Source organism: Equus asinus, chromosome 10 (genome assembly GCF_041296235.1).
Source record: "Equus asinus isolate D_3611 breed Donkey chromosome 10, EquAss-T2T_v2, whole genome shotgun sequence".
NCBI classification, from domain to species: Eukaryota; Metazoa; Chordata; class Mammalia; order Perissodactyla; family Equidae; genus Equus; species Equus asinus.
In genome coordinates, this window is record NC_091799.1 from 52,205,759 (window position 1) to 52,216,492 (window position 10,734).

General features: G+C 41.2%; 1 protein-coding gene across 1 annotated transcript; it reads right to left on the reverse strand.

The window, feature by feature from the left end:
* Nucleotides 1–6,284: 6,284 nt before the first annotated feature.
* Nucleotides 6,285–9,960, reverse strand: LOC106831777 (olfactory receptor 10H4-like). The gene is made up of 2 exons (XM_070519678.1): nucleotides 9,927–9,960; nucleotides 6,285–7,246 (listed from the first exon to the last, which is right to left on the reverse strand). The coding sequence occupies exons 1-2, from the start codon at nucleotides 9,958–9,960 to the stop codon at nucleotides 6,285–6,287; spliced, it is 996 nt and encodes a 331-aa protein (XP_070375779.1).
* Nucleotides 9,961–10,734: the final 774 nt, after the last annotated feature.

Below are 10,734 nucleotides of genomic sequence, written 5' to 3' on the forward strand. Positions count from 1 at the left end.
TTTCCTGGGGAATTCTACCAAACTTTCAGAGAGGATTTAATACCTAAACTTTTCAATCTATTCCAAAAAATCAGGGAGGATGGAACACTTCCTAACACATTCTAGGATGCCAACATCACTGTGATACCAAAACCTGACAAGGACAGCACAAAAAAGAACTACAGGCCAATATCACTGATGAACATAGATGCAAAAATCCTCAAAGAAACTTTGGCAACCCGAATTCAGCAATACATCAAAAGGATCATACATCACGATCAAGTGGGATTCATACCAGGGATGCAGGGATGGTCCAACATCCACAAATCAATCTACGTGATACATCACATCAACAAACTGAGGAATAAAAACCACATGATCATCTCAATAGATGCAGAGAAAGCATTTGACAGCCATTTATGATAAAAACTCTGAACAAAATGGGCATAGAAGGGAACTACCTCAACATAATAAAGGCCATACATGACAAACCCACAGCCAACATCATACTCAATGGGCAAAAACTGAGCACCATCCCCTTGAAAGCAGAAATGAGACAAGGATGCCCTCTATCACCACTCTTATTCAACATAGTACTGGAGATCCTGGCCAGAGCAATCAGGCAAGAGAAAGGAATAAAACGAATGCAAATAGGGAGGAAAGAGGTGAAACTCTCGCTGTTTGCAGACGACATGATTTTATATATAGAAAACTGCAAAGAATCCATTGGAAATCTATTAGAAATAATCAACAACTACAGCAAATTTGCAGGGTATAAAATCAACTTACATAAATCAGTAGCATGTCTATACTCTAACGATGAACTAACGGAAAAAGAACTGAAGAACACAATACCATTCACAATTGCAACAAAAACAATAAAATACCTTGGGGAGAATTTAACGAAGGAAGGAAAAAATCTATACAATGAAAACTACAAGACTTTCCTGAAAGAAATTGATGACAACATAAAGAGATGGAAAGACATTCCATGCACATGGATTGGAAGAATAAACATAGTTAAAATGTCCATTCTACCTAAAGCAATCTACAGATTCAACGCCATCCCAATGACATTCTTTACAGAAATAGAACAAAGAATCCTAAAATTCCTATGGGGCAATGAAAGACCCCAAATTGCTAAAGCAATCCTGAGAAAAAAGAACACAGCTGGAGGCATCACAATCCCTGACTTCAAAGCATACTACAAAGCTATAGTAATCAAAACAGCATGGTACTGGTGCAAAAACAGCTGCACAGGTCAATGGAACAGAATTGAAAGCCCAGCAAAAAAGCCACACATCTATGCACAGCTAATCTTCGACAAAGGAGCTGAGGGCATACAATGGAGAAAAGAAAGTCTCTTCAACAAATGGTTTTGGGAAAACTGGAAAGCCACATGTAAAAGAATGAAAATTGACCATTCTTTTTTCCCATTCACAATAACAAACTCAAAATGGATCAAAGACCTAAAGGTGAGACCTGAAACCATAAGGCTTCTAGAATAAAACGTAGGCAGCACACTCTTTAACATAAGTATTGAAAGGATCTTTTCAGAGACCATGTCTTCTCAGACAAGGGAAATAATAGAAAGAATAAACAAATGGGAATTCATCAGACTAAAGAGCTTCTTCAAGGCAAGGGAAAACAGGATTGAAACAAAAAAACAACCCACCAATTGGGAAAAAATATTTGCAAGTCATAAATCTGACAAAGGGTTAATCTCCATAATATATAAAGAACTCACACAACTCAACAACAAAAAAATCAAACAACCCCATCAAAAAATTGGCAGGGGACCTGAACAGACATTTCTCCAAAGAAGATATACGCATGGCCAATAGGCACATGAAAAGACGCTCATCATCACTGAACATCAGGGAAATGCATATCAAAACTACACTAAGATATCACCTTACACCCATTAGAATGGCAAAAATAACCAAAACAAAAAGTAACAAGTGTTGGAGAGGCTGTGGAGAAAAAGGAACCCTCATACACTACTGGTGGGAATGCAAACAGGTACAGCAGCGATGGAAAACACTGTGGAGTTTCCTCAAAAAATTAAAGATAGAGCTACCATATGACCCAGCCATCCCACTACTGAGTATCTATCAAAAGAACTTCAAATCAGCAATTCCAAAAGTCCCATGCACTGCTATGTTCATTGCAGCATTATTTACAATAGCCAAGATGTGGAAGCAACCTAAGTGCCCATCAACTGATAATTGGATAAACAAGATATGGTATATATATACGATGGAATACTACTCAGCCATAAAAAAGGATAAAATCATCCCATTCACAGCAACACGGATGGACCTTGAGGGTATTATGTTAAGTGAAATAATCCAGATAGAGAAAGACAATCTCTGTATGACTCCACTCGTATGTGGAAGTTAAACATGTGGACAAAGAGAACAGACTAATGGCTACCGGGGAAAGGGGGAATGAGGGTGGGGACAAAGGGTGAAGTGGTGCACCTACAACACGACTGACAAACAATAATGTACGACTGAAATTGCACAAGGTTGTAAACCATCATAATCTCAATAAAAAGTTAAAAGAAAATAAAAATGAGCAATTGGGAGACATAAGCCTTCTCAGAGATTGAGACACATTATAGAGTCATAGTCATTTTTAACAAGATAAACGTGGAACATACACAGACACTGATTAAAGCGATTGATTGTCTCAGAAAACGTGCCTGCGTTATCAAAACCTAATGTATGATAAAGGCAGCTACAGGAGTCAAAGGAAAAGATGGACTCTTTACTAGTTTATGTTGGGAAAATGCTCGTTTTATGAAGCAAAGTTAATCTAAATTTCTGCCTAAGACCACATGCAAATGTGGAATCCAGAGGGAACAAGACACAAATATGAAATATAGACTATAAAGTTAACAGGAGAAAGTGTAGAAAAATAATTTTGTTGATCTAGCAGTGGAGAAGGAACTCTTAGCAAAATTTTTCAAGCACAAATGATAAGGTGATTTTAAAAAGATAGAAAACATCAACATGAAGGATTTTCTTCAACAAAGGACGTCCTGGATAAAGTTGACAGGCAGATGGAAAGTTGGGAAAACAGCATTTGCATTGCCCTGTGCCACAACTAGAAGGACCCACAACTAAAATATACAACTACGTACAGCTGGGGTTTAGGGGTGGGAAAACAGAAAAAGAAGGAAGATTGGCAACCATTGTTAGCTCAGGTGCCAATATTTAAAAAGAAAAAAAAGAAGAAGAAGTAGGAACTTCAGTACGGAAATGAGCGAAGGTCACAAGCAGACAAAACACAGAAAGAGGTACCCAGGTAAATGGAAAGATGCTGAAAAGAGTAATAATGGGAAAAAGAGAGAGAACAATGGAATTTTACTGTGCAGCTGTTCAGTCCCCTGGATCAAAACATGCCCCGAGTTGACCGGGCTGTGGGGAGAAAGGACGTTGGAGCACGGCTCATGGAACAGGGAATGTTGAAAATTAAGAGAGCACATGCTCTGTGTACCTGTCATTTTGCTCCTGAGCGTCTGTCTCGGTTCCTCATACCTATTTCTAGGGGAGTGTGTAAGAGGATCTTCCTTGTAGCATTGCTCTAGTAGGGGAATGGGACAAGCCTACCTGTCCATAACGAGGGAGAGGACAGGTAAGATGGGTTGTATGCAAACTCTGGTCCCCCAGGCAGGAGTTAGATGTACACAGAGCAGAGGATATGATTCTTCAAAATAACGTGAGAGAATAAAGCAAAATAGAGGAAAACCTCTCTGGCTTAATTCCGTTTGGGCGCATTAAAGATACAGCACATGAAACTATTCTGTATGATACTGTAACATGTCATTATTACATGGTGGATACATGTCATTATTCCTTTGTCAAAACCCATAGAATGTACAACACAAAGAGTGAAACCTAAGGTAAAGCATGGAATTTAGTTATAATAATGTATCCACATTGGTTCATTAGTTGAAACAGTGTACCACCCTGCTACAGGACTGTACAACCTTTAGTAGCTTCCCCGGCCCCACTGCACCAATGCCAGTAGCATCCTGTCCTCTGCATGAGCCAAACAACCAAACGTGGCTCCAGACATGTACAAATATTCCGTAGGGGTCAGAATCACCCAAGATGAGAACTACTGACCTAGAGGCCACAAAGGGCACCCAGGTGGGTGAGAAGCAGGGACCCAGAAGCGGTAACCCGAGAAGATCCCTCCCAAAGAAAGAACCTCTCTTAGGACCCTTCTCCGTGGCTCTGGACCCCATGTCCAGGCTGTGCAGTGCTCCCCACAACTGTCTGATCCGCCCCTCCTAACCTCGCCATCCTGGTCCCCCTCAGGCTGGGCAGCCTCTCCCATGAAGCGGCCAGCAGGAGAGGGCAGAAGAAGCTCTCCCGCTTGATGCTATGAGCAGCACACATAGGCAGGTGTGGAGCAGACCTCGGCGCTCCTCCAGTTGACGCCGTGTGCTTTATCCCTGCTGCAGCCTTCCCAGCACGCTGTTCCCCAGGGCCTCTCCAGGACTCCAACCTAGAGGATCTGTCCACAGGGTCTGGAGAGGCCAGGAGGGACCTCAGTTGGCCTTTGGGGCCCTGCAGCCTCCACTGAACCTCCAGTTCTGCACACACAGCAAGGGCACCCTGCCACCTCTCTCTGCCGAGAAAGGTCTCAGTCACTGCTGAGGGCTGAAGAGCTCCCAGTCAAGGGGAGACAGGGCTGGGTACAGATGCCTCAACTCTTGGGGTCCTGGCGGGGTCAGAGGGAAGGTGGGAGCTGCAGGAACCAGAGTGGGAATCCAGGGCTGTGCTCTTGGTGTGGACAGCTGAGGCTTCCCAGGATAAGGGCAATTTGGAGCTGGTCTTGGAGAGAGGATTCTCTTGGGCTATAGGTGTGCTCAGTGTCTTCTGGACAAAGTGGATAGCCCCGCCTCTCTTCTTGGTCAAGTTCTAGCCTGTCCCTGTTGTCCTGCCATCCATGCCAGACCATCTGGCACGAGCATATTCCTCTGAGTTATATAGTAAAACCTAAATCTTTGGTCTTTTGGAGTTGTACCTGGTTCCTGATCCTCTGATAAGAGTGTATTTGTTTGTAACAGGATGACTGGAGGATGTGGGTTTATAAAGTATCTTTTGTCTCCAAATAAACACATGCCTTGCCAGTGAGTACAATTTCATCCCCCAGAGGCCCTTTCCTGGATCCTTAGTCCTACAGGATTCCCAACACCAGCAGGAGAGTCAGACAGACCTAAAGTTCCACGTGACTCCCTTCATTCACATGTCGTGTGACCTGCACCAACATTACTCATCTGTGTAGGGGTGTATCTGTATGTAGCCTCTGACCTCTCTTTGTGCCACCCTGAAGTAGCACTTCTGCTCTTGAACACATTCCCTGAATAGGTACAAGTAGCAGGGTAATGAGAAACTGACGTTTTCCCTTAAGTTACAAGGGGAAAAAGGAGAAAGGATTTCCATAAGATGTCACACAATAGCACCCTCCTAACATGCTGTGTGTTCTCACCCAAACACGGAGCCCTCTTTTCTTTCTCTCTCTCTCCCTCCCTCATGTCCCTTCTCTATCCTTTCCTCATGTGCAAATTGCCATCTTACAACCTCTTTCTCCTTCTTCCTGCTTCTTTCAGATTTTGCACCATATTCTTTTAAATCCAATTTGATGTTCAAATCATTTTAAAGGACTCCATCACTCCTAGTCCTCTCTCTCTGTATTTATTCTGAATCCTTTACTCAGCTCAGCTCAACAGAGAAAACATCCCTTAGAGTGTTTCACTCCCAAAGGCGGTGAAGAATGTTAAACAGTAAACCATTTTCTCAGAGACAAGTACTTCATTTTCTTTTGTATGTTTGTCACAATTAAAAAGAAAAGAATAAGAAAACACTAGACACAATGCTTGATACAAAGGAAGGACTCAGTGCTGGTGGGATTTATTATTATCCTATTTTTCTTCATTCGTATTTGGTGGGGCGTAATAAAGTCTTCCCCTGCTTGTCCATTCAGGAAGGACCACGAGCATCAGTGCCCAGACACATCCAGGTGATGCTCCCCACCTGCCCACAGAGAGATAACACATTCTTAGGCTTAGATACTGGATTGGAGTCCATCACACTCAGTCATTAACAGGAGATCGTGATTGCCCAGCCTCTGGAGGAGGAAGAAAACAAATTAAGGAAAAGCAAATAGCTAGATTGTGCTGAACTCCTACGAAGTGTGGGTATTTTCACTCAGCTGAGTCCTTACAACAGCCTTTTGGGGACATAAATATCTCAGCCATTCTACCATAGTTCCTCACCCACAAATTGTCAGGAGCGGAGGAGACAGAATTTTCTGAGGAAGCTTTTTTTTATGGCATTCTTCAGCTCCTTATTCCTGAGACTGAAAATGACTGGGCTAAGAAAGGGCGTGAAGACTGTATAGGTGGTGGCCATCAGGGAGTTACTGTCCATAGAATGAGGGCCCTTGGGCTTGAGGTAGATGATGGAGGCAAAACCGTAGTGCACGACCACCACAGTGAGGTGGGACACACATGTGGAGAAGGTCTTGTGCCGGCCCTCAGCAGAGGGGATCCGCAAGATGGCAGACACAATGAAGACATAGGAGAGGAAGATGAGGAACAAACAGCCCAACAGAGCAGTGACACACACCAGGATCACACCCAAGGTGACAGAGGATGTCTCCTTCCCACAGGACAACTTCAAGAGGGAAAGTACGTGGCAGAAAAAATGGTGCATCATATTAGACCCACAGAAGTTGAGGTGAAAAACTATTACAGTCACCATCATCCCCATGACTGAGCCACCAGCCCAGCACCAAGATACAAGATGCGCACAGTCACGGGGACTCATGAGCACATTGTAGCGCAGAGGGTGACAGATGGCCACGTAGCGGTCATAGCCCATGATCATGAGCAGGAAGGAGTGTGTGAAGCCAAACGTGAAGGAGAAGAACATCTGGCTGGCACAGGCCACAAAGGTGATGGAGTGATGGGTGGAGAGCATGTCCACCAGCATGCGAGGGGTGACAGCCACAGTGAACAGAATCTCAGAGATGGAGAGGGCACACAGGAAGAGGTACATGGGCGTGTGGAGGCTGCGCTCGCTCCAGATGGTGGCCATGATGAGCAGGTTCCCCAGCAGCGTGAACAGGTGCATCAGCAGGAAAAGCAGGAAGAAGGCAGGCAGGAGATGCTGGGGGAAGGTGGAGAAGCCAATGAGGATGAATTCAGTCACCGTGCTCCAGTTCTGAGCAGGCAAGGATGCTGCATCTGCTCAGATCAGAAACAGAATGAAGCACGGTGATTAAAGCATAGATTCTAATTGACACTTGATGGCAATTTCAGAGCTTTATACTATTGAGCAATTGGCTTAACTTTTCTGGGTCTCACAATCTTCATGCACAACAAGGAGTAAATCATAAGAGTCCTTACTATCAGCACTGGAATAGATAGAATGAGATCAGCATATTACATAGTCAAGACATAGTTTGACTACTGACTTTTTACTAACAGTGAGTAAAAGAGATAAAAGTTCCCAGGCTGTAATCATTAAAGACAGATAGAGATGGTCTGTGTAATGTTCTCTTGAATGGTGTGGCTGTTCAGGAAAACATATATTTGGATCTTGGGCTTAAAAAAATCTTTTTTCTCTCAGAATCTCTTTTTTAACTAATTAACCCATTTATGCTTGTTTTAATACTATTTTATTGGTATGTATATCTGCCATCTTATTTTGTATTTGTGTTTGCTCTTCTGAAGGAACAGAATAGAAATTTGAAAATAGAAGGATGGATGACTATATGCCAGGCAAATATACCCAGTGAGAGTTGTTGCAGCAATCTTGATAACAGACAAAACGGATTTAAGGAAGCAAGAATCATAATGTCTCCATTATGACCAGTCGCTAAAAGGAAGCAGGAATCCTGGAGAAATGGTCTGAGTACGAAAGAAAGCCTAGGACGTGTCTGCCATTGTGAAATGGAACTTTCCCTGAGTAATGGGCTAGCGTTAAGAGGATACAGGAACCAGGTTGAAAACGTGCCCATTGGCCAAAGCTGATCATGAAATAATGATCGTTGTACAGAGGATGCAGGGTCAAACTACATGATACCATGGGGAGGCAACAGACAAATTCAGAAGGCAGAACCTTCCATAGAAACTGGTTTGGTCTCATCAATAAACCAGGTGATGAAAAGGACGAAGAGAAATTCAAGTGACGTAACAAGCCGATGCAATATAGGGTACTAGATTGGATCCTGATGTAGATAAACCATCTGCAAAGTATTTTTAAGGCAACAGAGAAAACTTTGATCATGGTATGAATGAATGATTGGGTTGAAAATATTAAGAAATCATTATTAATTTAATCATTAAGTGTATTCTCGTTATTGTTGGGTGCAAAGCAAAACATACTTAGTTTTTAAATGCATACTGAAATTTAAAAATTACACACATACACCTAGTGATAAAGAAATAATATTTTATAAATGTTAGAAGACTATCTTAGTGAGCAGCATAAATATCATTAATCTGTGAAACAATGCATCCTGGAATATTAAGTAATAATTAATTGACACAACATCAATGAAAGAGATAGAAATAGAAATAGCTAAATCAATAATAGATAAATTATAGTTAGATATTTTAACAGAATTCAGAAATGCAATTTGTGAATTATTAATTGAAATGCAATTAATAATATTGAGACATTAGCTATTGGGTATATTTAGACTCTTCCAAAAAAGTGATCAAACGTTATCAAACACAGAGAGGACTTTTACAAAAATTGACTCTGTATTAGGACATAAGACATTTTCCATCAATTCCACGGTTACCTATTATATAGATTATAATACACTAAAATTAGAAATTAATGGAGAAGGAATAGCTTTTCCAATCCCTTCTGTTTGGAAGCTAAATTTATTTTAATTAATCTAGGTTTCAACAATAAATCAAGAAAATTCAGAAATATTTTAATTAAATAATTTAAGCATTGAACGTGAAATCTTTGATCTCAAATAGCCTTATTTTGGAAATATATACCTTTAAATATATTTATCAGGAAATGAAATCAAGGAAACATCATGCTTAATAAAACCCATGTCAGGTTATTGGAAAATATTAGTTCGATAGAGAGAAACAAGGCGAAGGTGCCAGTAACAAAACATAAAATTAACACTGGGAAATAAAAATAATGGATATTTTTTAAATTACTAAAAATAGTACTAAAAATATGAGTAGGTAAATTTGAACTATGGGTGATAAATGAATTCTTAGAAAATATACAATTCTAAAACTGATGCACGAAAAAATAGAAGCCCTGGATGTGGAAATAAGCTTTAAGGAAGTTGAGAAGTTTCGTCAAGGACCGTCCCTACCTAATGTTGTTGGCCCCAGTGCGTTTGCAGGTGAGCTCTCCTAAACTGTAAGGAAGAACTGGAACGTTATACACGTTCTTCAAAAAACAGAAAAACACATATGAAATCGACTGCACTCACTTCCTCAGGTTAATGCAATCTTGATTCTAAAGCCAGGTAGAACGTTTATAAGAGCAGACATTTACGTTTCCCCTATCCGTGTGGATTTTAAAATCCATCATAAGACATAACCTAGTCAAATGCAACGGTTTATGAAAAACAGTATATTGTGATCAAGTGGTGTGGGACGATTCCATGAACGAGAAGGATGGTTGGACATCAGAAAACCTGTCATGTGACTCATCATATAAATAAAGTAAAAAAGAAAACTAATATAATATTTCAATCAGGCAGGATGATTGTAAAATTCAACTCCTATTCATGGTTTTATGAAAGGTCTCTTCACTGCATGAAATCGAAGGGGTCTTTCTTAGCTAGATAAAGAATACGTACTACAAAATTAGCAAATCCTGTACTAAACGGGGAAGCTAGATGCAGTGTCTTAGGATCAGGCACAGGCCCCGGCTACTCACTGTCTCTGCTGTTCTTCAGCATGGAACTGGCCATCATGGGCGGGGCTGTAAGGAGAGGAAAAGTAGGGGCGTCAGGATGGGAAGGGAAGAAACGTGATCCTCTACCCAGAGAAGATCAAAGCGTCAGGAGGGGACACAGAGAACGACAGGAGAACAGAACGCAGCCGAAGGTGAATCTGTTTACAAAACTCACAGAGTTCCTCATGTTGTCACCAGGAATAATCCATCAAATGTAGAATTAAGTGAAAAGTATGGTGACATTTCCCATAGTGACACAAACGATGAGGAATCAGCTCTCAAGCATTTTGGTCTCAGGATCCCTTTACATTGAACAGGCAGAGGCCTCCAAGGACTCTATCAATTTTTATCATGTTAGATGTTAAAGCTGAGAATCTTTAAAAATATTTACTGATTAGTGTATTTAAAAGAACGATAACACACCACTTCATGTTAATACAAGTAACATGTTGTTAGGAAAGTAATTACATTTCTCAAAACACAAGTAGTGAGGAGAGTGCCCTGGTTTGACATTTTTGCAAATACACCTAATGTCTGACTTGAGGGGAGACAAGCTGGCGCTCGCATCTGCATCTTGATCAGTCTGTGGCACACGCTGTTTTAGTTGAAGCATATGGCAAACACATCCCCACACGCAGTTGGAAAAGTGAGGACCTGATGGACCCCAGGTTTCCTCGTATGGCACTTTGAAATCCTCTGTTACAAAATATCTAATAATTAACCCAAAACATGCAGCATCTCCAAAGACAGAAATTTTAACCACTAATAAAAACGTAGATGATCTGAATAC

Coding starts and splice junctions, on each gene's coding strand:
- LOC106831777 (XM_070519678.1), bottom strand. CDS start 9,960: ATGGCCAGTTCCATGCTGAAGAACAGCAGAGACA. Junction 7,247..9,926: donor GCTGAAGAACAGCAGAGACA/GTGAGTAGCCGG, acceptor TGATCTGAGCAG/ATGCAGCATCCTTGCCTGCT.